Below are 25,592 nucleotides of genomic sequence, written 5' to 3'. Positions count from 1 at the left end.
AGTGCATTAGCAAAGAGATAAATACACTTTACATTTGTGTAAGTGAACTGATAGGCAAACTGATTCTTTAAAAAATATTATTGTTATTTGAAATGATTGCAGTTCTCTTCCCCAGCCTTATCCACAGTACAATACAAAATTACATTTGTATAGCACCTTTCATGTCGGGAAAACATCCCATGATGCTAAACTATTGAAGGCTCACAACTATTCAATATAAGAATATAAATGATTAGTAGAATTTGGGGATAATACTCAGATTTATGGCTGCAACATGATGATCTTCAAAATTTCACAAAATTAAACTAGGACTCTTAGGTTAATTTCATCTTTTGAGGGCTACAAGTGTAATTTTATATCTGAACGAAAAATGCAACATTAAATACGAGAAAATGGTTCGGTTGCAGTACCTCAGAACCTATGACAATTTGTTTCTTGATTAAATAAATCGAAGAATACTTGTTATTTTATACAAGAAATCAAGAATCCCTTTAAAGGTGCAACTATAAAGCCAGTTCTGACTCAAATACTAAGCAGATGATGAGAGAACACAAGTTTAATATCCCCAAAATGGCTCTTAACAGAGTCTGTGGATAACAGGTTAGTGCCCTTCAAGTAGAGTAATATCTCGGTCTGCCATACAGTGCTGGAAATTGAGCAGGTGGGATGGGGCGGGGAAGAGAAAGGTGACCATAAGCATAAAGGAAAAGGTAGCAGTGGATTACCTGCACATTCATCTTTCTGTTCCTCATGTATGCTATCGATTTTTTTGACACTAAAAAAATCTCTCATGTCCTTTGCGAACCTGACTGGGTCATCCCATGGAATGTATGATGATTCTGACTCAGGTTGTTGAAAGAAAGGTTTATCAAGCCTCTCCAGCTCTCCATTCTTTTTAACTTCAGTCAACTTCATGCTCTCAAAGACAAATTGCTTAAAGATTCTTTCCACTTCAGAGTTTGTCATCCTTTCTAAATACAATAATCAGGATTTTTGTTAGTTACATAGTGAGATTAGCCCCTCAACTCCCCACCTGTAGAAATTAACTAGTGACAGTCACAACAACAAATAAATTATTCTAACTTAAGATCAGGAACCTCGGAAATATTTTGTAAAATACAGATTTTAATTTAGATCGAATCCAGGCGGAATACATTGACCAATTCCTTGCAATAATTACTGCTGAATTCCCTCCCCACCACATGACCTCAACACAATGGTATCACGTGTGTCAGCCTGGCTCAGCGGTAGCACTCTCATCTCAGAGTCAGAAGATGGTGGGTTCAAGCCCCACGTCGGGATTTGGAATCACATTGTCTAAGCTGACACTCCAGTGCAGAGCTGGAGGGCTAGTTGCATTGTCAGAGGAGCATCGTTAAACGTAGGTCCCATCTGTCTGTTTAGGTGTACGTTAAAGATGCCATATACAAAAAAGAGAAGGGAGTTTCTCCCGGTGTCCCCCAAATAAAATTGGTCACTCATGGCTGTTTGTGGAACATTGCTGTGCGCAAACTGGCTACCGCGTTTCGCTCACAAAATACACAGTCACTGCAACTTACAGTGTATTCAGTGAAGCACTTTGAGATATCTTGACGATGTAATAAAGTGCAAGGATTATTAGTATCTGAGGGAAATCATAACACAAATGCTGTATAACAATAATAATAATCCTTGCATTTGATATAGCTCTTTTCACCTCTTCTCGACGTCTCAAAGCACTTCACAGAATATGCTGTAAAGTGAATTGACTGTATATTTGTGGGCGAAACTCGGCAACCAATTGCGCACAGCAGTGTCACACAAACAGTTGTGCATTGAAAATGACCAATTATTGTTTTGTTTTTTGGAGGGATTATTATTAGGTGTGTGGAGTAAGGAAATATGCCCAAGGTTTCGCTCTGCCTGGAATTGAACCCAGGTGTCTCGCTTGCAAGGCGAGTGCTATAACCACTGAGCTACAGGACTCCAACACAGCACATTGTACAACTATTAGTTCTGAACAATAATACTGTAATGAGGTAGGTAAATGGACTGCAATATCTAACCATTGGTGCAATAGTACATAAGTTCTTGGATCCCGGCCAGACGTTTCTTATCATCTTCGGGTGAAGGACGAGAAAAATTAAGAGCCTGAGCCACGAACAGCTTTTTCATCATTTCCTGTTCCACTTTAGCAATGTCAAAGCCTTCACAAATCTAAAACAACAACACAGTTCAGGTCAGAGAAGGCAGACATTCAATTTCTATTAACTCTGTGCTGTCTCATCAATTGGTGAAGGGGGGACTGGGTGGGGGGTTGGAGAGATTGAGGAGTACTATATAAATGCAAGTTTAATGTTGTTATCAGAACAACAACAACAATTTGCATTTATATAGCACCCTTCACGCAGGTAGAGTCTCGGAGCGCTTATCAGTAATCTGAAATTTAAATGGCCATGATGTCAATCTTACAAGTGTAGGAACAGGACATTTGGCCATTGAACCTGCTCTGCTATTATATTAGTTTATTGCAAATTTTATTGTTTGCTTTTTTCTTTATTGACTTTATTCATCAAGATTCTCTATCTTTCTATCTTAATCATCCCAAATTATTCTATTTCTTCGAGTCTGAGACAAGGTATTCCAGAACGCCGTAAACACTTGTGTGAAGTAATGTTTTCTGAATTCATTTTTAACTATAACAACTTTATTCTTATTCTTGATTTCTCTGTTGGAAGGAAGAATTGTTCCTTATCTACTTTCAATTTGATTATTTTTTGATGACTTCATTCTAATTATCTTCTTAACATTTTAGAACCATAGAATTTTACAGCGCCAGACAAAAAACGTTCGGCCAATCCTGAGTTGGCTCTTTGAAAGAGCAATCCAATCAGTCCCACCTCCCTATACGCTTTGCAAATTACTGCTTTATAATTATCGATCTAGTTCCCTCTTGAAAGATAATATTGATTCTCGCTCGACCATTGCTCGTGGCAGGACATTCCACATCCTAACCTTGCACTTCTTGAAGTTAAATTTCTTCTGCCATCTTTCTTCCCAATCTATTTGTTAGTCTAGGGAATACAACACCAATCTACAGCATGTTATTATAGCTATTCATAGCTGATATTGCTTCATCCTAGGCACTCTGGTGAATTGTCCCTTACTCAAATGCCCATATATCTTTCTTGAAGCCAAGATTGACCAGAAGGGAGAAATGCTTAAGAATTGAGAAATTCCACCTGGGTCTAGATTTACTCTACTTTCTTAGCTTTTCAGTAAACTATTGAGTTCTGTTTTACCTTCAAGGAGATTTCTGTGGTTCTTACCAGAACAGAGAAAATTAGCTGCAACATTAAGACTGTATTTAAGAACTCGACAAATTCTGGACAGTCTGAAATTTCAATTACCTTCAGATGGTGCGTCCGCCATGTTAAGTTGTCATGGTGATTAAGGAGCAGAGGCTGACTGGGTTCCTCACGTGACTTCTTTCGTACAGTTTCATTCATATCCCCGGTCACTTTCTGTGCAATATAAATTGGGTAGAACCTTATATTCATATCAGGATTATGGACTGGGCGTATTCCTGGATATGAAATTCCATACAAAAGTAGCTATGGACACCTTGTTTGGTTAAAGAAAATCTATGCCCAACAAGAATTTTGCCAGCATCTGGTTTGTGTTTATCCAGTGTTAGCTGCAAGAACATCCATGTTTCATTGTATTAGTTGTTATTGCCATCTTTTTAACAACGGGAAAAACAATTCAAAATTAAGATTAAGAATTTAATTATTTTCCCAAAAATATGCATGATCTTAAATGTTATGAAAATGGTCTTAGGATAAAGACTTTGAAGTATTTTGTGCTTCACCCGATAATGACACATGTGAACAATCTATCTCAAGAATGTGAATGGAAAATTGGTGGAGAATAATAATAATAATCCTTGCATTTGGTATAACGCCTTTTCACGCCTTCTAGACATCTCAAAGCGCTTCACAGAATATACTGTAAAGTTAATTAACTGTATATTTTGTGGGCAAAATGCGGCAGCCAATTGCGCACAGCAATGTCCCACAAACAGTCGTGGATTGAAGTGACCAATTCATTATTATTTTTTTAAAAAGAATTATTACCCCTGGAAAAGCAATTCACTAATCGACTAACAGCCGGGTTCCTACTTACTGCTAGGTAAACAGAGGGATATGGAGTAAGAAACTTGCCCAACATTTTGCCTTGCCGGGAATCGAACCCAGGTCTCTTGCTTGTGAGGTGAGCTCTCTAACCACTGATCTTCAGGACTCCACAATACAACTTGTAATATTGTAATGTTCAGAACAATACAACTCCCCACCACCCCACTCTAACCTTGTGCGCTTGCTCCAGGCAATAGAGAAACACGTTCTGGAGGCAAGAAAAAGGGAGAGGAAAAGTTCAAAGAAACGAAAAGGCATGGTAAACAAAACTTCCCTCTCAAGTTTTGAGAGTGAGCTGGATGTAGTGGTGAATGAGAAACTCCATATTGCTCATGGCTGAAAGAGATACAATTGTCTTTTAATTATATGCTATATCCATTGCAAAATAACTTTATAAGAGATCTCAAACAGCTCAATCATTTTAAATGGGGAGCTAAGCAAAGATTTGGCAAGATCCCACTTTTCCATTTTGTCTTCGAAAATGTTGCTGTGGCAACCAGAAAAAACAAGAGTTATAATAATAATAATCCTTTATTTGATATAGTGCTTTGTCATGTCTTTGAGACATCTCAAAGCATTTCACAGAATATATAACTGGAAGTTGACTCCCCAATCTCATTACTAGAGGAAAAACGGTTTCAGTAACAACAACAACAACGTTAGATTTGTAAAATGCTTTTCACGTCAGGAGGACGTTCCAAGGCGCTGGACATACAGAGTTACAGACTGTAAACACATGGATTAGAGAAAAGTATAACTGAGAGACAAATGTTGTTCATCTATAAAACAGATACCTGTTTTGAATCCTTTGGTAGGGGGGTATCAGCCACTGTAGAGACTTCGCCTGTTAGGCTTACTTCAACAGATTCAAATTGTGTTTCAGAAAGTACCTCTTGAGTGAGAGGAATATTTTCGTCGATTACAGCAGACTGTATTTAAACAAAAATAAATTAGTTTACAGTGAAAAATACTATGTACAGGCTTCAGATTAAACTTACAGGCTTCCTATTGCAGCACTGGACGGTAAAGGTACCTCTAGCGCAGCACTAAGCCATATTAACCAGTTGATTACAGGTTAGAATCAACTGATCTCAACAAGAACGGCAGTTTGGGTGCCACAATTTGCCTTAATATCTTTGCTTCGGGAGGGACAAATCAACTGGGTTTCAATCCCTGATCGCTATCTGGAGGCCCTCTACTGGAAGTTACTTGTGTAGAAGGTCAAGCTCGAGCTTGGCTATGCTCTGCTTAAGATCTATTAGTCCCTTCAGTTGTTCCATGATTGTACTCTGTTATTTCTATGGATCACCCGATTCAACCCATCACACACCTTATGTCAATACAAGAGAAAAAATGCAAGTGCAAGATAAAACATTCCAATAAAATATATGCACTTGCTACACTATTAGCTTTGGAAACAAAATGAGATGCATTGGTCGATACTGTCTCACACAGTAGATTCACAATAGTAACCGTAGACAATGGTGCTCATTTCTCAGAGGACTACTATTCAAACACAGGGATGAATATATAATGCCTGTGGATTGGTGTTCTTCTCCAAAACTGGAAGAAGCACTCAATCTAATCTAAATTTTACTAAATTGTAAGGAAGAGTAAATAAATAGGATGCTTTCAATATGTATTGATTTCTGGAGGTTATGCCTATTCCAGATATTATATTACAATTGGAGAACTGCAGGTAATACTGTTCTGCTTGAGAAATACATAGCTACAGAAACTTACTGGAGGCAGAGCAGCTAAATCAGATTTGGGTTCAATGATAAATTTGATTTGCAAATTCCGCTATGATAACTGCATTAACATTTGACTTACAAAACAGGTAAACATGCTTAATCGCAAAAGAAATGTTGTTTATTTATACACCAGCTTACCTCTAGATCTTGAGCAGTTTGGGATTTAGCAAGTGAAAGGGAATTTGTGAAATTGGAAATAACAGAATCCTGTTTCTCCAGCTCTCCATCAACTACAATCTGTGCACATCAAAACAAGAAATAATAATAGAAAAGTGTTTGAAATTCTCGTTGCATTGCACTTCTCCCATGCTGCATAGGGCTCTCAATAAAGTGCCAGTTATACAACCCTCTCTGAGCAACTTTGCAAGTGGCCTGAAAATTAGTGAAACTAAGTCCTGCATGAGAGCCAATTTCCTCCAGCTCAATGTTGGCAAGACAGAGGCCCTCTTGTGAGACTCCCGTCAGGGCCTCCGCACCTCAGCCACTGACATTATTACTATTCATGGATAGAAACCCTGGTGTCCTTTTCAACCCCCAGCTATCCTTCAAACCCCACATTGGTGCCGTGACCCGTTCCACATTTCCCCACCTCCGCAACATTGCTTGCCACCGTAATTGCCTTACCACAGGCCACCGAGGCACTGATCCACGCTTCCATTATGTCCTGGCTTGACTACGCCAATTGCCTGCTCACTGGACTTCCGAACTCCTCCCTCCACAAGCTGCAGATTATTCAAAACTCTGCAGCTCGTGTCCTCTCCTGCACCAGCTTCCGCAAAACTAATCACCCCCGTTCTTGCCCGGTTTCACCGGCTCCCCATCCCTCAGAGAAATCGAGTAAAAAACCTTTGTTCTCACCTTCAAAGCCCTCCACGTTCTTGCTCCCCCTACCTCTCCGACCTACTAACCCCATATCAGTCTGTTCGCTCCTTCCACTTGGGGACACCGGCCTGCTTCAGGTCCCCCGCACTTCCAGCTCCACCATCGGTGGTTGGGCATTCAGCATTTCTGCCACCACACTCTGGAACTCTATCCCGAAATCCCTCCACCTCACACCCTCTCTTGCCTCCTTCAGGTTCCATCTAAAGACCTTTATCTTCCACTGTGCCTTCAGTAATCATAACTACAAAAACATCATTTCATTGTTGTGCATAAGTCACAGAATGCCAAAGCTCACAATTTTGACATTCTGTGACTTATGCACAACAATGAAACAAAGTTTTTGTTTTTAATGTGATTAAAGAGACAATCGCTGCACAGCAGTCCATCCGAAGTGCTACTGGGGTTGGTGTTCAACTCAATTTCCTCCCAAAATGCTTACCCTTGGGTTCAAATCACATTGCAAAATGTCCTTGATACTGCAAAGTGGGACAAGGAGGATAATAGTATGAATACTTAGTGGATCAGATCATGTTTTCTGGCATATCCATATCTACATTTGTACGGTATATTAAGAGTGGCAACAGTCCACCTCACTGCCCATCTCAGTCCATTATTTCAGTGATCATAACTACGCAACTAATATTCCCTGAATTGCCAATGAAAAGAGGGGCCTTTCCTGAGGTAGAACCTAAGGATCTGTTTGCTGGCCTAATAGCTGCAGGAAGCTTAGTAGCTATAGCATTTGAACAATGTAAATGAAAAGGTAGAGATTCCTCCTGCAGCAATTATCCACTGGGACATCTACAGACCCAGAATATGGCATGGTGTGATAATTATCCTGATGATAATTATCATGTAACAATCCATTTCCCCCCTAAAGTTACATTCATATTGACTCACTTTTGCCACTTAGAAGCTTTCTGTGATGTTACTCTGCCTGAAGGGAACTAGAATAATTCAAGTTGTTATTGTAAAAATTACATATTTGAAATATCTCTATTCCCAACTATTTCAAATATGAAATATCAGATATCTAGGCCTTAGTATCCACTTTGAAACGAAAACAGAAGTCGCTGGAAACACTCAGCAGGTCAGGCAGCATCTTTGGAGAAAAGAGTCAACGTTTCAGGATCCGAAACGTTGACTCACTTTCCTTTCTCCATAGATGCTACCTGACCTGCTGAGTGTTTCCAGTGACTTCTGCTTTTGTTTTAGATTTCCCGCATCTGCAGTATTTTGCTTTTGTTTTGTATCCACTTGAGTGATATGCAAAGAGGTAAGCAGTTGCTGCTATAGGTCTGAACTTTCATCTGGTAGAACCATCGCTCAATGAGTAAGGATGTGGGTTCGAACTGTGGGTAGAAAGATGGGGGGGCTGTGTTGCTCACCAGGAAATTCGGAAGGGAGTTCCTGGTACCTGCTATCCAAACACAATACAAATCATTATTACCTTTAGCAGACTTGAATTTTGTGACTTGATATCTTCCTTTGATGGTGAATGTTTGCGCAACTCACTCTCTTGGTTTAACTCATTCTCTTTTTTATGTCTGGGGTCTTCCAAATCCTCAATCATTTTCTGTGTGCAAAAAAAAATAATTGTAAATTAATGTTGCATTTGAATCAGGATGACCTGTTTTAAGAATTGATTTCTCCAATGTCCTCCCCAGTTGTACCAACAAACCTCAACTCATCCAAAATGTGTCTGCCGCAACCTTACCTGCACTAAGTGTTTGTATGCCCATCACTCCTGTCTTTGCCAGGCTTCACTAACCTAACATTCCTTCTTAAAAAATCTGTGAAGACATACTGTGAATTAGACCCAAATGTGCACTTCTAAAGGGAAAATCTCATGCCATATGAATGTGCACAATGTTTCTACATTTAGTGGAAGATGAATTTCACAGTCACAAAAGTGGAAAACTATTCCATTCTGAAAACTGTCAACTCTGATCAAAAGATTCATCCAAAAATTAGGCAGCATCCTAACAGGTGATGCTTTAAGTGGTAGGTAATAATAGATAGGTATAATCATACTTTGATGATGTGGTTGGAAAACTGGATATGGCGATATAAGTGGATATGATCAGAATGCATTCTATAAGTATTGCTACATGGAGTATCACAATCTAATACCATGTATCACATCCTAAACCTTTTGTATCATTTGAAGCTCTTTGTTTTGATTCACAGTCTCATAACTTACAAATGGCTATCCAGTAACCTTCTGCATTTGCAGATAGCCTTACAAATGGCTATCTGCATATCAACCTGTTCGTCCACAAAACACACAGCCACTAAACTTTAAACTATATTCTGTGAAGCACTTTGAGACATCCTCCCGATGTGAAAGGAGCTGTACCTTACCAAATGTAAGCATTGTTATTATTATTCAACTTTTCGCATCTCTCAACATGCAGTGTGTCTAAACTTTATGAACAGTTTATATATTTTGGCTTTCTCTGTGCATTTAGACTTATGTTAGCATACATTTTGATTGGATAAATGCATAAATTTTTCAGATGTAATCATGCATTTAATGTTGTCGATCTGTCCTTTGGTGTAACAAGGACTTTAAGTACCTTTTTTTCCTTCTCAGACACAGACAGTTTGAGCACAACTGAGATGATATGATCAACTATGTTGGCGTTTAGTCCATCTTCTCGTGGTTCAGGAATAAACTCACTTGGAGGAGTTCTATTTTCTTCTGATGCAATGACCTGTGTATATCCAGAAAACAATCAGTATTTATAAAAAGTGTTTGAAATTCATCCCATGATATTAGGGCCCTTTCGTTTGGTCTTAGTAGTGGCAAGCTCTTAGAAAAAACCTTAGCAAGAGATTGGTTATTCTAATATTCCCACAGCAATATTCTAACAATATACCAATAATATGATGGTAAACAGTATTTAGTACATCAAAAGATAGTATTGTGGTTGGGGACTGGGCTGTCAGTTTATTACAGGACAGACAAAGATATACAAACCTGTTCCAGGATACAGTGTAATATTAAAGGTACTGAGAGGCTTTCCAGGGGCACAACGTTCATCAGATCATTGTAGTATCTCATATCCACCTCAGCAGGAGTAGGTTCTATGAAAAAAAAGAACCAATAAAATTTCACAGTTGATGTGAATGAAACGGATGCATTGCTCATTGAAAAGAAATATGTATAAGTGGAAGACAGCATAAAGCAGAGAATGTATGCTTTGGAATTCTGACACCAAACTCATCAATAATTTAAAGAACGGAGGTGTGTGCTGCAATAGTATTGGTAAAAGACATATTATGATGATGCTACTGTCAGTAGAATGCCTGACGACAGAATTCTGATGTCCTCCATGTGAAGTGCTGCTTCCTCTTGATCACAACTCAGATAATAATAATAATCCTTGCATTTGATATAGATTTGAGATAGCGCCTTATCATGTCTTCGAGACATCTCAAAGCGCTTCACAGAATATACTGTAAAGTGAATTGACCGTATAATTTGTGGTCGAAACGTGGCAGCCAATTGCGCAAAGTAGTGTCCCACAAAGGGTTGTGGATTGAGAAGGCTGTCATTTGAGGCACCTTCCTGAACTGAACTAAGTTCCACGTTGGGACTTGAAATCATATCGTCTAAGCTGACACTCCCAGTGTTCTGGCCAACAAACACCTAAATAAAAGTGGTTCACTCACTCCATGCCTGTTTCTGGGACATTGCTGTGCGCAACTGCCTGGTGCGTTTTGGCCACAAAATATATAGTAAAACCACCTTACAGCATATCCTATAAAGCACATTGAAGCCATTTCGATGCTAAGGCGCTATATCAAATGCAAAGATTATTATACTATTATTTTATGTTGGGAGTACATCATCACAGGATTTATTGTAAAGCCTAGTGACTGCGTATTTCTGTAGGCAAACACAGATATTTGCCATTTAACGGACAATTTCGTTCACAGGCTCCATTCCTACATCAAATACCAGTTTGGGTTTTCCAATATTAAGTTACTGACAATATATAACATGTTTACTTTCTGCCTTCAACTCCCCTTCCTCTAAAGATAAAGATCAAGTGTTGATTATTGTTCACAAATATAGGTAAATCCGTGAGATTAAAGGCAGTAAAGTACAATGGTGCCAGCTGTACTACACTGAGCAAGCTGGGTACTCGTGCTTCAGGGGGCAGCATTCAACTTAGTACATTCTCTTTGATGCACTTCTTAATATCAATTACACTTTATATTTAGCTAGTCAGTTAAACTATCCAAAGTTAGTCTGCAATCTGAATTTAAAATGCCCTTAAGTACTACAAGTCATATTTACTCCTCATCCACCTCTCTCAGATCCAAAAAGCACACTTCATGTTGGGACGTCCTCCCGACGTGAAAGGCGCTCTATAAATGCAATCTTGTTGTTGTTGTTGTTGTTGTTTTAATGTGCTTAGATTGAGGCCTATGTTGACATTTTCACTGGAATGTCATCTCATGTTTCTGTCGTCCTCCACAGACAGAAAAAACAGCAATTTGATTAAATCCACAGCAGGATACAAGATTGAACTTCAGTTCAGAATGGGATTGCAAGAGAATGAATGGCAAGTTGCACATGAAATATTAAAGACATTGTAATGATATGTAGTGTAATTTTACAAATCAGCTACCTTGTTCAGTATGAACTGGTTGTCCTACTACTTGTCCTGATGGTGGGGTCTTCTTCTTGACAGGCTGGATCTGCTGTTCGAGCACCTATTGCAGAGATTCAAACACAAAAACTTAAAGGTCAGAAGCATGTAAGTATGCTCTACCAATCTCAATCTGAATGCTGTACTGGAAAGTTCTGCATTTTCAGAGGTGATGTACTCTGGAAGGGTGTTAAATATCCTACAGCACTATTTAAATACAAAAGGGAGTTTCCTCCCAGTGGCCTGACCAAAAGTGCTCCAGATAAATTGATCATTCGCTTTATGGTTGTTTGTGGGATTGCTATGTGCAAATTGGTTCTTGCATTTGCGTAAAATTCTAAGTGACTACATTTTACAACAATTTCCTAGGAAGCACTTTAAGATGTTTATGTTTCCAAGGTAAAGATTATTTACTTATTAATTAGGTCATGTTCTGAATAAAATCAATCTTACATGTTAATAAAAATGGGCATATCACAGCATAATTTCTCCAGATAATACAGCTTCTCATTACCCCATAATCTTTCCTGGAATTGAAACGTTTCACTCAATTTAGTTTTGGGTGTTTTCACATTTCATTTTATTCAGATTATTTGTTTCAGTGAAACATAAAGCTTAAAAATAGACCATAAAGTTTTTGTTTTTAGTCACAATGTTATCATGTTAATGAAATATCTTTGTAGAAAATCACAATGTAGAATTTGTTGCTTTACCTGCTCGGTTTTGAAGGCTTCTGGTACAGCACACATCTGCATATTGTTTATGTAGTTTAGATACTGTCGTTTCCAATCTATGCAGTCATAAATCAGACAGGCAATGTCTTCAAATAGCAGAGTGGCAAATTCCAACTGCCAGGAAAGAAATAACACAGTCCTCAGAAATATACGTGTGAGGATATAGTTGACCTTAATTCACAGGGCAATAAGGTTAAATTTATTGAAATGGAAATACCATCCTGCTGCAATTGATCATGCTTTTATGAGACTGCTGTACATACTTAAAGAAACATAACAAGCATGTTGTACCTGGCCCATGTTACGCCTGACCTTCATGTGCTTGCCATTATCACTTGGAAGAAAAAGCTATTCTACTGCTCAGTGCTCTTTACTCCAGTTGACACACATGTTTAATGCTCAGAACCACCTGATGTACGTTGGAGCAACAAACAATGGTTGTAGCTGGTTTATCTTGCTTGTAAATGATTTTTATTTTGGTGAACATTGTGATCTTTCACATTGATGGTTCTGTGGATGAAGTATTTCCATTTGACAGCAGTCATGGTTCAGAATAGCAGTACATTAGATGCCATGCAAATAACATAATAACAATCCTTACGTTTGATATAGCGCTTTATCACGTCAGCGAAATATCTCAAAGCGCTTCACAGGATATACTGTAAAGTGATGAAGCTGTGTGTATCTTGTGGCTGTGTGTGTTTTGTGATGATCACGGCAGCCAATTTGCACATAGCAATGTCCAACAAATAAAAATAATAATAATAATAATAATCCTTGCATTTTGATATAGCGCTTTTCACGTCTTCTAGATGTCCCAAGGCGCTTCACAGAATAATAATAATAATCCTTGCATTTGATATAGCGCTTTTCACGTCGGGAGGATGTCCCAAAGCGCTTCCCAGAACACAATGTAAAGTGAATTGACTGTATATTTGTGGGCGAACGCGGCAGCCAATTGCGCACAGCAATGTCCCACAAACAGTCGTAGATTGAAAATGACCAATTTTTTTATTATTATTTTTTGTTTTGGAGGGATTATTATAAGGCGTATGGAGTAAGGAAACTTGCCCAAGGTTTCGCCCTGCCTGGAATTGAACTCAGGTCTCTTGCTTGCAAAGCGAGTGCTCTAACATGGAGTGAGTGACCAATTTTATTTGGGGGATTGTTGGCCATGACACCACAAGAAACTCTCTTCTCTTTTTGAATACTGTCATGCCATGGGATGTTTAATGTCCACCTGGACAGGTAGACGGAACCTCAGTTTTATGTTGTATCCTGAAGGCAGCACCTCTGACAATGCAGCACATCCCCATCCCGCATTGGAGTATCAGCATAGGCTATATGGGTTCAACACTTGACGTGGGGCTTGGTCCCACAATCTTTTACCTCAGGGGCAAGAGAGCTACCATCTGAGCCAGGCTGACACACGGAATATGTGCTTCAAGCGCAGATATGGCACATTGGTGGAATTTACATTCTCAAATTGTTTACCTATGATATCTCATCCCATTAGCAAGTAGCTAATGAATGGTGTTCACAATAGCAATGTAGTCTCCTACAAAATACACGGCATATCCACTAAAAACAGATGTCTCAATAATGTGAGTAGATGCTATATCAAATGTAAAGATTATTATTATCCTAAAATCTTTTCATTTCTTTCTCATGCCATTTTCACTATATTTGGATTTCACTCTTTTAGATTAACAACTGCCTGTCATGAAGAGCCAGTATCACAGATAAGTATATAGACAGATAAATGTATGAATCCCAGTGTACCCAATTCAAGGATCACCAGTGTTAAACACTTTACTACCACATCACAATGCCTTCCATTTTCAGGCTTATCTGAGTTAAGAAAAAGCATTGAGGCCTGGTTACATCATTAATTTGTTACAGATTTTTTCATAATTCATAATTCATAGATCTAGAAGAGTTAAAGTTTTCACTAAAGTCTTGGGTTAAAACTGACCATCATTTCATTATTGGTCCAGTCTTGTGGGGAAATGGATTCCTTTACTGTATATTGCAGTCTGGCTACATCAAACAGCTTGAATTCATGTTTGTCATTATTCAAAACAGGCTCAAGATACTTCCAGAAAATATTCAGGTCATTGGTGACTTTCTCCTTCTTCAGCTTCTCTGCTTCCCTCTGCTGCACCTCTGCGTCATTAGCTGTAAACCAAAGATTTAAAATAAATTAAGACCTTTTAAATAATTAGCACGCTGCGATTGCCAGCATCCTGATGAAAACCTCAGTGCTCAGTTTCTAGAACTGGGCATTGAAGCTGACTGTAAAAATAGGGTACAGATAAGTTTGGGTCTGAATACATTCTGTGTTTATTACATTACATTTATTATATTTTAATTGCTAGATTATGACTGTAGGGATAAAATTATTAAGAATTTTATAAAGAATTACAACTGATCTCATGTTTTGTAAATAAACAAAAGTCTGTAAATACTGCAATTATCTAAGTGGCTCAGGAGCTGAGAGACAGTGTGTTCAGCGCAGAATCACATGAGAGAGAGGAAGGTGAGTGGGATGAAAGATAGTAATCCTTGCATTTGATATAGCGCCTAATCACATCTTCCAGATGTCGTAAAGCGCTTCATAGAATATACTATAAAATGATTTGACTGTATAACTTGTGGGCGAAAAGCGACAGCCAATTGCGCATAGCAGGATCCCATAAACAGTCATGGATTGAGTGGCCGAAAAAGATGTGGGCAGGAGGCTGGAGCTGAGTGCTTAAACATTGTATCTCATTGTCAAGAATGAAAATCAGATTAAAAAATCCAACACTGATTGGAAAGCCAACAATCTCTTTTAAATGTTAACAGATATAAAATGAAATGCCCCGGGAACACATTTTGAAGGAATAGTCTAAGATAGGCCTTTGTTTCGTTTTATCCTGAAGTACACTTCGATCTAGGTTTTGACAAACCTTTTAGTTAAATTTGGCTTAAATCATCCCCTAAAAATGGAAGGGGATTTTCAATGACAAAGTATTATTAGAATAAGGATAATCATCTGTAAAAACACAAGAGAAAGTGAAGTGATATCTGTTTGCAATCTAAACAAAACTAAGGTATTTAGTTGGTAAGTGTTTAAGGACAAGCATGTACATACACACAAAAAAGTGCCACTTAAAAGAATTTTATTCCTTAAAAACACAAAAGTTGGGTCACAATTATAGATCCTTGCCTCTTCAAGTTATTGATCTCATAAATCAATGTTTATGGACACAAGTCAGGCAGACTTTTGGTTCCAGCATCTCCATTTTTTGAACAAACTCAGTATTTGGTGAGAAGAATTCACCCATGGAGTCTGCCTTTGATGAGTTGGCCTGTACATTATAGAAGCGACAGGCAATAATTGTGGATAGATGGGCAATTGAATGTATGGGTGGGTGACAAATGAAAAAGCAGCACAGTAAAAGCTTTCTATACTTATAGCAAAGAGGGTATTCAAAATCATATGATATGCATATTAAACAATTGTTCGGTTTATAGAATTATCCTTATTAAGAGAAAGCCATCAACAATTACGTATGTACATTGGATTATCCATTAGATTAAGTGCTCTATGGTTTTCTTTATTAATAAGACTAGCTAATATACCTTCATAAAAAGCATCTGATTCAAGTACAGAGTCCTGTTTTGGAAGAACTTCAGAGCTCTCAGAAGAGATCTTTATTATAGCAGTGATATTAATTCCGAGCTCTGCCAAGATAAATAGCAGCTGAAGCTGGTGGAAGCCAATGATAATGATGTAGTGTTGTGGACCATCATCAGGTTCATCATCTATTGTTAAAGCAAAGCAAATTTTAATGTTACAGTCTTTGCCAACTTTATTAATTGTTTTATCTCTGTCAGTTACATTCCTTCAAGTAACAGAGCACAGTATTCTAGACGTATGTTTCTCTAAGACAACATTTAATGCTGCTCTGCCTCAAGTAACCTATGCAGAACTTCTGTGTCTTGTTCAATCCCCAACAGTCCTTCAAGCTCTACATCCAGACTCTCACTTGCTCGGTTTTCCCTCACCACCACAAAAATTGCTCGTCTCCATTACTTCCTCTTTACCCAGGCTGCCAAGAATCTTATCCTTATCTAGCGGAAGATAGTCTTGTTGGGAACCGAGCATTTGTAATCCTGTATTCCCATTCCAATTTACACAAAATAAAATATTGAATTCTCCACACTTTTAAAACAGGGACAAAATTGCAACCACAGAATACATCTGGAATTTTGTACCTCTAAAGCTATTTTAAAATTTCATTTATAAAACCCCCCTGCATATCTGTTAGCCATTGTTTTTGAACCAGGTTTGAACTCTGAAATATATAAACTGGCAATCCTACATCATACATCCGCATACTGTGTCTACCAGCACCACTTCCTTTTCATTCCAGTTACAGAAGGGAGACCTGATGCCAAAAGGGGGCTAGGGAAATTCTGATTCTTTTCATTACAGGTTGCCAACAGTGTCAAGCACGTTTTTGCTGGGAAACCTATGATGAAAGAGCGACATTGGGAGATGATTAAATAAATATCCTCGGATAATTGAAGATGAGGATCAATGAGTCGCACCCTCAGCATGAAGAACCCTATACTTCAAAGTGTTTAGTTTCATATCAGTGATGTACCTGCGCTGCTGTCTTCTCAGGCTTGCAAGAAAATACAAATTTAAACTTACCAATATATTTCAATATAACTTCTTCTTCGTCTCTTTTTTCAGCTTTGTGTTCAATTTAAAGGGAGGAGGTTCTGGAGTTTTCTTTGCCTTGCCTTTCCCTTTGCTTGAAATTTTCCTCTCTCCCTTCTTCTTGCTTCCAGCACTTGACCCTTTTGGTTCATCCTTTTCTTCCATTTCCTGGAGCAAGAGAACAAGGGAAGTGAAATAAATACAGCTTAAATTCAATAAAAAGCTTTTGTACAACATTCTACAAAACCGTACCAGTCACATTGCGATCAATTGTACAGTGTATTCTTAAAATATATATTTATTTAATAAATACAAAATTCTAGAAATTTTGAATGAAAGAAATAAAGAATGAATGGTAGTTCCAGTTATTTAACTAGAATTTTATTTGTGTAAAACAATTTTCCATGACAATTAATTGATTAATTGAGGATCTTTGCAACACACATAAAAGAAATCATAGGAGCTACTGAAATCTCAACTAACTTACTCTCCTTTCATTTTCTCTCCTTTGCATATCTTTCTGTTTGATCCACAGTAGATGGAACTTGAGCAGTTTCCCAATCAGTGGTAGTGGAAGCTCCTCGTCTTTACTCAGTATTGCTCTTGCTGCTTCTGTGATCTGAAATTCCCATAAAGCAAAGATAGTAAGGAATTAATATCTAACAAGTCATAGTTCATAAAAGTCACTCAAAAGAGTAAAAAAAAATCTGACAAAAAAGTGTGCATTTGGGAAGACGCTCAAAGCACTTCACAGGATTTACTCTAAAATGTGGTGCCTGAGTATTCTGTAGGTACTTTTTTGGCCAGGACACTGGGATGAACTCTCATCTCTTTTCAAATAGTGCCATTGGATCTTTAATGTCCACCAGAACTGGCAGATGGGACCTCGTTTTAACATCTCATCTGAAGGATGGCATCTCCAACAATTCAGTGCATCCAATAAAGTGACAACCTAGAATCTGAGTTCAAGGTCCCGATGTGGGACTTGACCTTCTGACTCAGAGGCAAGAGAGCTTCCAACTGAGCGAGGTTGACACCAGTCTAATTTGAAGAGTGAATAATGTTAAGAATTGCAGAGGTAGGTGGAAATGTTTACCTCATAAAACAGAGGAATCTCATCCGACTTTTTGGGGTTTCCAAGTGCATTGATCTACAAAGGTAACATGTTCAAATATATCAATTGTTGTCAAGTTAATGCTGTCCCTTTTCAATGATGTTGGATTTTTGCATTCGTATTTTTTTCCCCTTTACATTTCTATATATTTTATAAATATATGTATAAATATTCACAAACAGTTATTAGGATCTGAAATGAGCTACCGTAGGCAGCTGTTGAAACAGAATTGTTTACGACATTTATAATTTAATTAAGTAAACACATGGAAATAAATCTCAGCTGAACCCCCTCTATCATGGTGACGTCTTTCCTAAAGTGGGGTGAGCAACATTGGACACAATATTCTAACTATTCCATTCTAACTCTATATATCGTAGAGGTGTATGCACATACCTGCACCATCATTTCTTCCCAAGAAATGACACTGAAGAGCTTGCGCTGTGGAACTCGGATTGCAGTGGACAGAGATTCAGTAAAGATTTCATCTTCTTGTCTCTCACCAACAACAAAGTAGACAGCTGCATTCCATTGTTCCTGCAGCACCAGACAAAATATATTAAAGAATCCAAATTAAGTTGGAAATGTGATCACCATTTTCATCTAATTTCTCACAAAATGTCCCTTGTGTAAATCTGAAAACAAACAGAAGTCACTGGGAACACTCAGCAAATCAGGCAGCATCTAGTGTTCCCTGAGTGTTCCCAGCGACTTCTGTTTTTGTTTTCATATTTCTAGTATCTGCAGTATTTTGTGTTTTGTTTTTCCTTGTGTAAATCTGTTGTTTCCAAGCTGTATCCCACATGCAGAGAAATTCAGTCCATGAGATCCTCTACAAATGCCACCTTTTATGATTGGACAAATGATGCATGTGTGAGATGCCAAGGAAACTATTTTAGTAGTCCTACTTCCTTGGTGAAACCCAATTAGAACTACTTACAATTGCCTATTCAACAGATGCCTTTTTATAACTATTTGTGCTGAATGAATGATGTGATAACATCACTAACAATATTAGAATGCACTAGTGTTTTGTAATTGAAGAATTAATTTTGAATTTACCTCTTCAAACTGAGCTGCCAACAGCCCTGGTTCCCAACCTTTGGAGCTTGGTGGTGCCTTAGATGAAGTAGCAGATTTTAACTTCTTTGCGGGCATGTCTTTTTATTGTTTATTGTTGTTGTTGTCTTCTTATGCTTCCATGTGACCTGTGACAGTGTAGTTCTCCTTATGTGGGGCAATCTAGGGGTGAAAGGAACAGTGCAGTGAGTTAACAAGCAACTCAGGGGATGATACATAATTTTCCCCCCTTCTCTATGCAGCTAATACATTTCAATAACACCCTAAATATTGAAGAGTTAAAGTTTCCCAATGTATTCAGAGAGGCTTTAGAGCCTCTCTGGATACCCATGCATTATTCGAACCCCTTTAGTCGGGTTTCCGTGCTGCCCATAGCACAGAAACCGCCCTGGTCAAGGTCACCAATGACATCTTGACCACCTGCAACCAGGGTTCCCTTTGCCTCCTCGTCCTCCTCGACCTATCGGCAGCATTCGATACGGTTGACCACACTATCCTCCTCCACCGCTTGTCCTCCCACTTAAACCTTCAAGGCCCTATTCTTGAGTGGTTTCGGTCGTACCTCTCCCACCGCCTTCATTTTGTTTCCACAAACGGCTTTTCCTCCAGCCCCCGCACTGTCTCGTGCGGTGTCCCTCAGGGCTCTGGCTCGGTCCCCTCCTCTTCACCCTCTATATGCTCCCCCTTGGTGACATCATCCACAGACATGGGGTTAACTTCCACATGTATGCGGATGACACCCAACTCTACCTTTCCTCCTCTACCCTCAACTCCACGACCACCGATGTCCTGACAGCTGCCTGTCCGACATCGAGTCCTGGACGAGAGACAACTTTCTTCAGCTCAACGTGCGAAAAACCGAGGCCCTCCTGATTGGCTCATGTCAGCGCCTCCGCACCTCAGGCGCTGACACCATCAGCATCCAAGGCTGCACTCTCCACCTCTCAAAGCCAGTCAGGAACCTCGGGGTTCTGTTCGACCCTGAGCTGTCCTTTCTCCCTCATATCCGCGCCACAACTGGCACCGCCTTCCATCACCTCCGGAACATCGCCAGACTACGGCACTACCTCACCCCTCACGCTGCTGAAACCCTGGTCCACGCCTTTGTCACCTCAAGGCTGGACTATGGGAACTCTCTCCTCGCCGGCCTTCCCGGCACCTCCCTCCACAAGCTGCAGGTCATTCAGAACTCTGCAGCTCGTGTACTGTCCCGCACCAGGCTTCGACCACATCACTCCCACCCTCGCTCGCCTCCACTGGCTCCCCATCCCCCAGAGGATCAAATTCAAGATCCTCATCCTCACCTACAAGGCAATTCACGGCCTTGCTCCCTCCTACCTCTCCGACCTACTAACCCCCTACTTACCTGCCCATAGCCTCCGTTCCTCTGGCTCCGGTCTGCTCCACATCCCCCGCCCCAACCGCCCTACCATCGGTGCCCGGGCCTTCAGCCTCTCAGCCCCTAGGCTGTGGAACTCCATCCCCCAGTGCCTTCGCCGCCTCCTCCCTTTCCTCCTTCAAGGCCGGTCTCAAGACCTTTCTCTTTGACCGTGCCTTCAGCTCCCTTTTCGACTCTCTACCCCCTCCTCGCTCCCTCCCTTCCCTCCCCTCACCCTGACCATTTCCCCCCTGCTCGGGTCTTTACCCAACTGTCCAGCGCCTTGGGACATCCTCCCGACATGAAAGGCGCTCTATAAATGCAATCTTGTTGTTGTTGTTGTTATTAGAGTTTGTCCCTTTGCAATGTTTTCATTCAATGTAACCTACCTGAGATTTCACAATGCAGATTGAAGTCAAGGAAGTGCTCTGTTTGTAGTACAGAGATGATTATACGTGTGAATGAGCAGAATCGTTCTCAACCCTAGCCAATATAATTGGGAACACAATGTATACATCAGGCTTCTGCTCCCAATTACTTTGGTGTTGAAAGTGATATTACTTCATTTCCAGCAGCATAACCTGGCATAACGATATACAATACAATCCAAATTTACATTTACCTGTATATAGTGCCGTTCAAATTGGGAGGATATCCCAAGCTGCTGGACAATGCAAGGTTCACACCTGAGCTCGGGGTGGGAGCGAGGGGGTGGAGGGTAAGAGCAAAGCTGGCTGAAAGTGTGGTCAAAGAGGAAGGTCTTGAGGCAGACCTTGAAAGAGGCAAGGGAAGGAATTATAATAATTATTGTGTTGGATATAGCATCTATAATATTGCAACATCTTAATGTGTTTCATAGGGAATTGCTGCCAAAGTGCGTTGATCGTGTGATTATAGGCAAACATGTCAGACAATTTGCACACAGCAAGATAGGACAAAGTCAGGAAATGAATGATGAATTAATCTCAATGATTTTTGGCCATGATGCCAGGAGAAAGTTCCTTCTCTTTGTTGAATAGTTTCTTGAGATCCTTAAAGTCCACCTCAACAGACAGATGTTTAACGTACAGCACTCCCCTATTACTGTCCTGGAGTGTCACTATGAATATGAGCTCAAGTCCCCTGGAATCCATAATCTTCAGACTCAAAAGTGAAGTAAGCGCTCTGCTAACTGATTTGAGCTGACCCAAAATAAAGGTATTTCAAGTAAAACTGTAATTATACAATGTTTAAAAACAGACTTGATGGTGAAATTGCCTCTTTAATTTAAGAATCTCATTTGCTCTTCTGTCTGATGCATAAACTCCAAGAAATGTTCCTAAACTTTGCCACCAGATGTCAATCTACATCTACAATTTGTTTTCAATCCCTCTGCCTTGCTCTCTCCTTGCCTATCTTCAGATCACACCTTAAGACCTTCCTCTTTGACCATGCCTAAAGTCACCTCTCGCCTCTCTCCGCCAGTGTTAAGCATTCTGAGATGCTACGCCTCATGACAGGTGCAAAAATGCAAGTTGTTGTTGCTGCTGCTGTGGTTGATCAGTTTTTTGTTCGTCGAAGTAACAAGAACAGCAAATTACATTTGTATAGCGCCTTTCATGTCGGGAGGACGTCCCAAGGCACTGAACAGTTAGGGATTTGAACCCAAGCTGGGAGTTGAGATCAGGAGGGCTTGGAGGGTAGGGAGGGTAGGTGTCGGAGGGTGACCAAAGGTACTGTGAGATGGAGTTCCAAAGGGTGGGATCTGAGAGGCTTTTCCTTCTCTCTGGGTCAGTGTTTGTGTGTGTGTCTCTCTCTGTGGGTCAGTGTGTGGTCGCCCTCTCTCTGGGTCAGTGTGTGGCTCCCTCTGGATCTCTGGGTCTCTTAGTATGTGTGTGTGTGTGGGAGGGGGTCTCTGTGTGTGTGTGGGGGGGGTCTCTGTGTGTGTGTGGGGGGGTCTGTGTGTGTGTGGGGTGGGTGGGTGGGGAGGGTGGTCTCTCAGTGTGTGTGTGTGTGGGGGGTTTCTCTGGGTGTGTGTGGGGGGGTCTCTCAGTGTGTGTGTATCGGGGAGTGGTCTTTCAATGTGTGTGTGTGTGTATGTGGGGGGGGGGATCTCTCAGTGTTTGTGTGTGTGGGGGGGTGGTCTCTCACTATGTGTGTGTCTGTGGGGGTGGGGGGTCTCTCAGTGTTTGTGGGGGGGGTTGGGGTGGTCTCTCAGTGTGTGTGCGGGGTTGGGGGGTCGCTCAGTGTATGTGTGGGAGGGTCTGTGTGTGTGTGTGTGCCGGGGAGGGGGGGGGGTCTCTGAGTGTGTGTGTGGGGGTCTCTGTGTGTGTGTGGGTCTCTGTGTGTGTGTGTGGGGGGGGGGGGGGGGGTCTGTGTGTGTGTGTGGGAGGATCTCTGCATGTGTGTGTGGGGTGGGGGTCTCTCAGTATGTGTGTATGTGTGTGGGGTCTCTCTCAGTGTGTGCGTGCGTGCGTGTGTGGGTGGGTGGGGAGTGGGGTCTCTGTGTATGTGTGGGGGGGGGGTCTCTGTGTGTGTGTGGGGGGGGTCTGTGTGTGTATTGAGGGGGTGGGTGGGGAGGGTGGTCTCTCAGTGGGTGTGTGTGTGGGGGGGTTTCTCTGGGTGTGTGGGGGGGTCTCTCAGTGTGTGTGTATCGGGGAGTGGTCTTTCAATGTGTGTGTGTGTATGTGGGGGGGGGGGTCTCTCAGTGTTTGTGTGTGTGGGGGGGTGGTTTCTCACTATGTGTGTGTCTGTGGGGGTGAGGTGGGGGTCTCTCAGTGTGTGTGTGCGGGGTTGGGGGTCTCTCAGTGTGTGTGTGTGTGGGGGGGGTCTGTGTGTGTGTGTGTGCCGGGGGGGTCTCTGAGTGTGTGTGTGTGGGGGGGGGTCTGTGTGTGTGTGTGGGGGGGGGTCCTGTATGTGTGTGGGGGGGGTCTGTGTGTGTGTGTGGGGGGGGGTCTCTGTGTGTGTGTGTGTGTAGGGGGGTCTCTGTATGTGTGTGTGGGGGGGATCTGTGTGTGTGTGTGGGGGGGGGCGTCTCTCAGTATGTGTGTATGTGTGTGGGGTCTCTTTCAGTGTGTGCGTGCGTGCGTGTGTGGGTGGGGAGGGGGGTCTGTGTGTGTGTGTGTGTGGGGGGGGGTCTCTGTGTGTGTGTGTGTGTGTGGGGGGGTGTGTGTGTGTGGGGGGGGGGGGGATGTGTGTGTGTGTGTGTGGGGGGGGTCTCTGTGTGTGTGTGTGTGTGGGTGTGTGTGTGGGTGTGTGTGTGTGTGGGGGGGGGGGGGGTGTGTGTGTGTGTGGGGGGGTGTGTGTGTGTGGGGGGGGGGGGGATGTGTGTGTGTGTGTGGGGGGGGGGTCGCTGTGTGTGTGTGTGGGGGGGGGGGTCTGTGTGTGTGTGTGTGTGGGGGGGGTCTCTGTGTGTGTGTGTGGGGGGGGGGGATGTGTGTGGGTGGGGAGGGGGGTCTCTGTGTGTGTGTGTGGGGGGGTCTCTGTGTGTGTGTGTGGGGGGGGGGGTCTCTGTGTGTGTGTGTGGGGGGGGGGGGGGGTGGGGGGGGAGGTTCCTACCCACCTTTCTCTCCGGCTCCTCTCCCCTCGTCGCACTCGCTCCGTTTAGTTGACATCGATGTCCCGGGCAACGGTTCCCTGGCAACGGCCATGGCGTCCGGTAACCAGGAACTGTGGTCGAGACGGCAGCGGGTGGTTTGGCTCCACCGTCCTCCTGCTCCACGGACAGCGCCCCCCGGCGGAGGAGCTTGGAGTTGATCAGCCCAGCGCCCCCCCCCCCCCCCCCCCACCCTCCCCCCCCCAACCCCTCAGGAGAGCAGCACTGGCACCACAATGGCACCGCAATGCAATCAATGTCCTTCCATCCACCTTGGGGAAAGCTTCCCGGACAACAAGATGTGGCGCTCTCTAAGCGTAGAGTATTGGTTCGAGCGCTCGCCTCGCGTGCGAGAGACCCCGGGTTGGATTCTGTGTTTCCGGGGTGAGGGGGAGGGGGGGGGTGGGGCGTGGAGGTGGGGTGGGGTGGGGGGGGGGGGGTACCAACCCCTTCAGTGCCTTCGCCGCCTCCTCCCTTTCCTCCTTCAAGTCCGGTCTCCAGACCTTTCTCTTCGACCGTGCCTTCAGCTCCCCTCTCGACTCTCTACCCCTCCTCGCTCCCTCCCTTCCCTCCCCTCACCCTGACCATTTCCCCCTCCTCGCTCCCTCCTTCCCTCCTCACCCTGATCATTTCCCCTCCTCACTCCCTCCCTTCCCTCCCCTCACCCTGACCATTTCCCCCCTATGCTCGGGTCCTGACCCAACTGTCCAGCGCCTTGGGACGTCCTCCCGACGTGAAAGGCGCTCAATAAATGGAATCTTGTTGTTGTTGTTGTTGGTCACTTCAATCCATGACTGTTTGTGGGGACGCTGCTGTGAGCGAGCGGCTGCCGTGTCTCGCCCACAAAATGTGCGGTCAATTCACTTTACAGCGCGTCCTGTGAAGCGTTTGCGACGACTGGAAAGCGCGATAAGGCGCTATGTCAAATGCAAGGATTATTACTATCTTTATTATCAATGGCAAGTTTTGCGGTTTTAGTTGATTCGGCTCCAGCAGTTACCCCAACTCTCACGCTGGGGACCCCAAGCCTCGGCTCTTCCCAGTCTAGTGCCTAATACTTTCTGGAATTAGGTAAGCAGAGTGTGCTTTCCTTTTCCAACAACCGAGGTATCTCTGGGATTTCCGTGGGATGCATGGAATGTCTGGATATTCTTGATGGGTTTCTGCATGTGTCATACACCCAGTTGACACCACCCCCCCCACCCCAAAATGTTTTTCCCTGAGAAAGACAATTCAGTGCCTAATTCCCTCCCACCCTTCTCCCCGCCATGTCCGCACACAAACACGCAAACATCCCATTTCACAGCAGGGAGGGAGTTTCAGAGGTTAGGAACTAGGTTGCAAAGGAATTGATATCTATACGGGAGTTCAGATAATGATAATTCACTTTAATAGTTACAGTTTATAGCATAATTTTGAACCCTCTTCCACCTTCCCCACCATTTAGTTGCAATACTTTCCGCACATTACACATACACTCTTTCTCTAAATTCACTAAGTCATTACTGCTCTCATCCCAGTAT

At 42.2% G+C, this 25,592-nt stretch overlaps 1 protein-coding gene across 1 annotated transcript in view; it reads right to left on the bottom strand.

The window, feature by feature from the left end:
- The window catches only part of spag17 (sperm associated antigen 17), a 72,075-nt gene extending 47,965 nt beyond the window's left edge, over window positions 1-24,110 (bottom strand). The window contains 19 exon segments of the mRNA XM_042334043.1: window positions 726-971; window positions 2,046-2,196; window positions 3,390-3,503; window positions 4,970-5,104; window positions 6,068-6,166; window positions 8,262-8,387; window positions 9,391-9,528; window positions 9,795-9,901; window positions 11,455-11,539; window positions 12,189-12,323; window positions 14,185-14,387; window positions 15,837-16,019; window positions 16,915-16,950; window positions 16,953-17,091; window positions 17,411-17,542; window positions 18,020-18,073; window positions 18,434-18,574; window positions 19,100-19,279; window positions 24,037-24,110. Coding sequence (XP_042189977.1) covers window positions 726-971; window positions 2,046-2,196; window positions 3,390-3,503; window positions 4,970-5,104; window positions 6,068-6,166; window positions 8,262-8,387; window positions 9,391-9,528; window positions 9,795-9,901; window positions 11,455-11,539; window positions 12,189-12,323; window positions 14,185-14,387; window positions 15,837-16,019; window positions 16,915-16,950; window positions 16,953-17,091; window positions 17,411-17,542; window positions 18,020-18,073; window positions 18,434-18,574; window positions 19,100-19,195 — 2,320 coding nt within the window. The 5' untranslated portion in view covers window positions 19,196-19,279; window positions 24,037-24,110.
- Between the last annotated feature and the right edge of the window lie 1,482 nt (window positions 24,111-25,592).

Source organism: Callorhinchus milii, unplaced genomic scaffold (assembly GCF_018977255.1).
Source record: "Callorhinchus milii isolate IMCB2004 unplaced genomic scaffold, IMCB_Cmil_1.0 Scaffold4, whole genome shotgun sequence".
NCBI classification, from domain to species: Eukaryota; Metazoa; Chordata; class Chondrichthyes; order Chimaeriformes; family Callorhinchidae; genus Callorhinchus; species Callorhinchus milii.
This window is presented reverse-complemented; position numbering and strand designations above follow the sequence as displayed.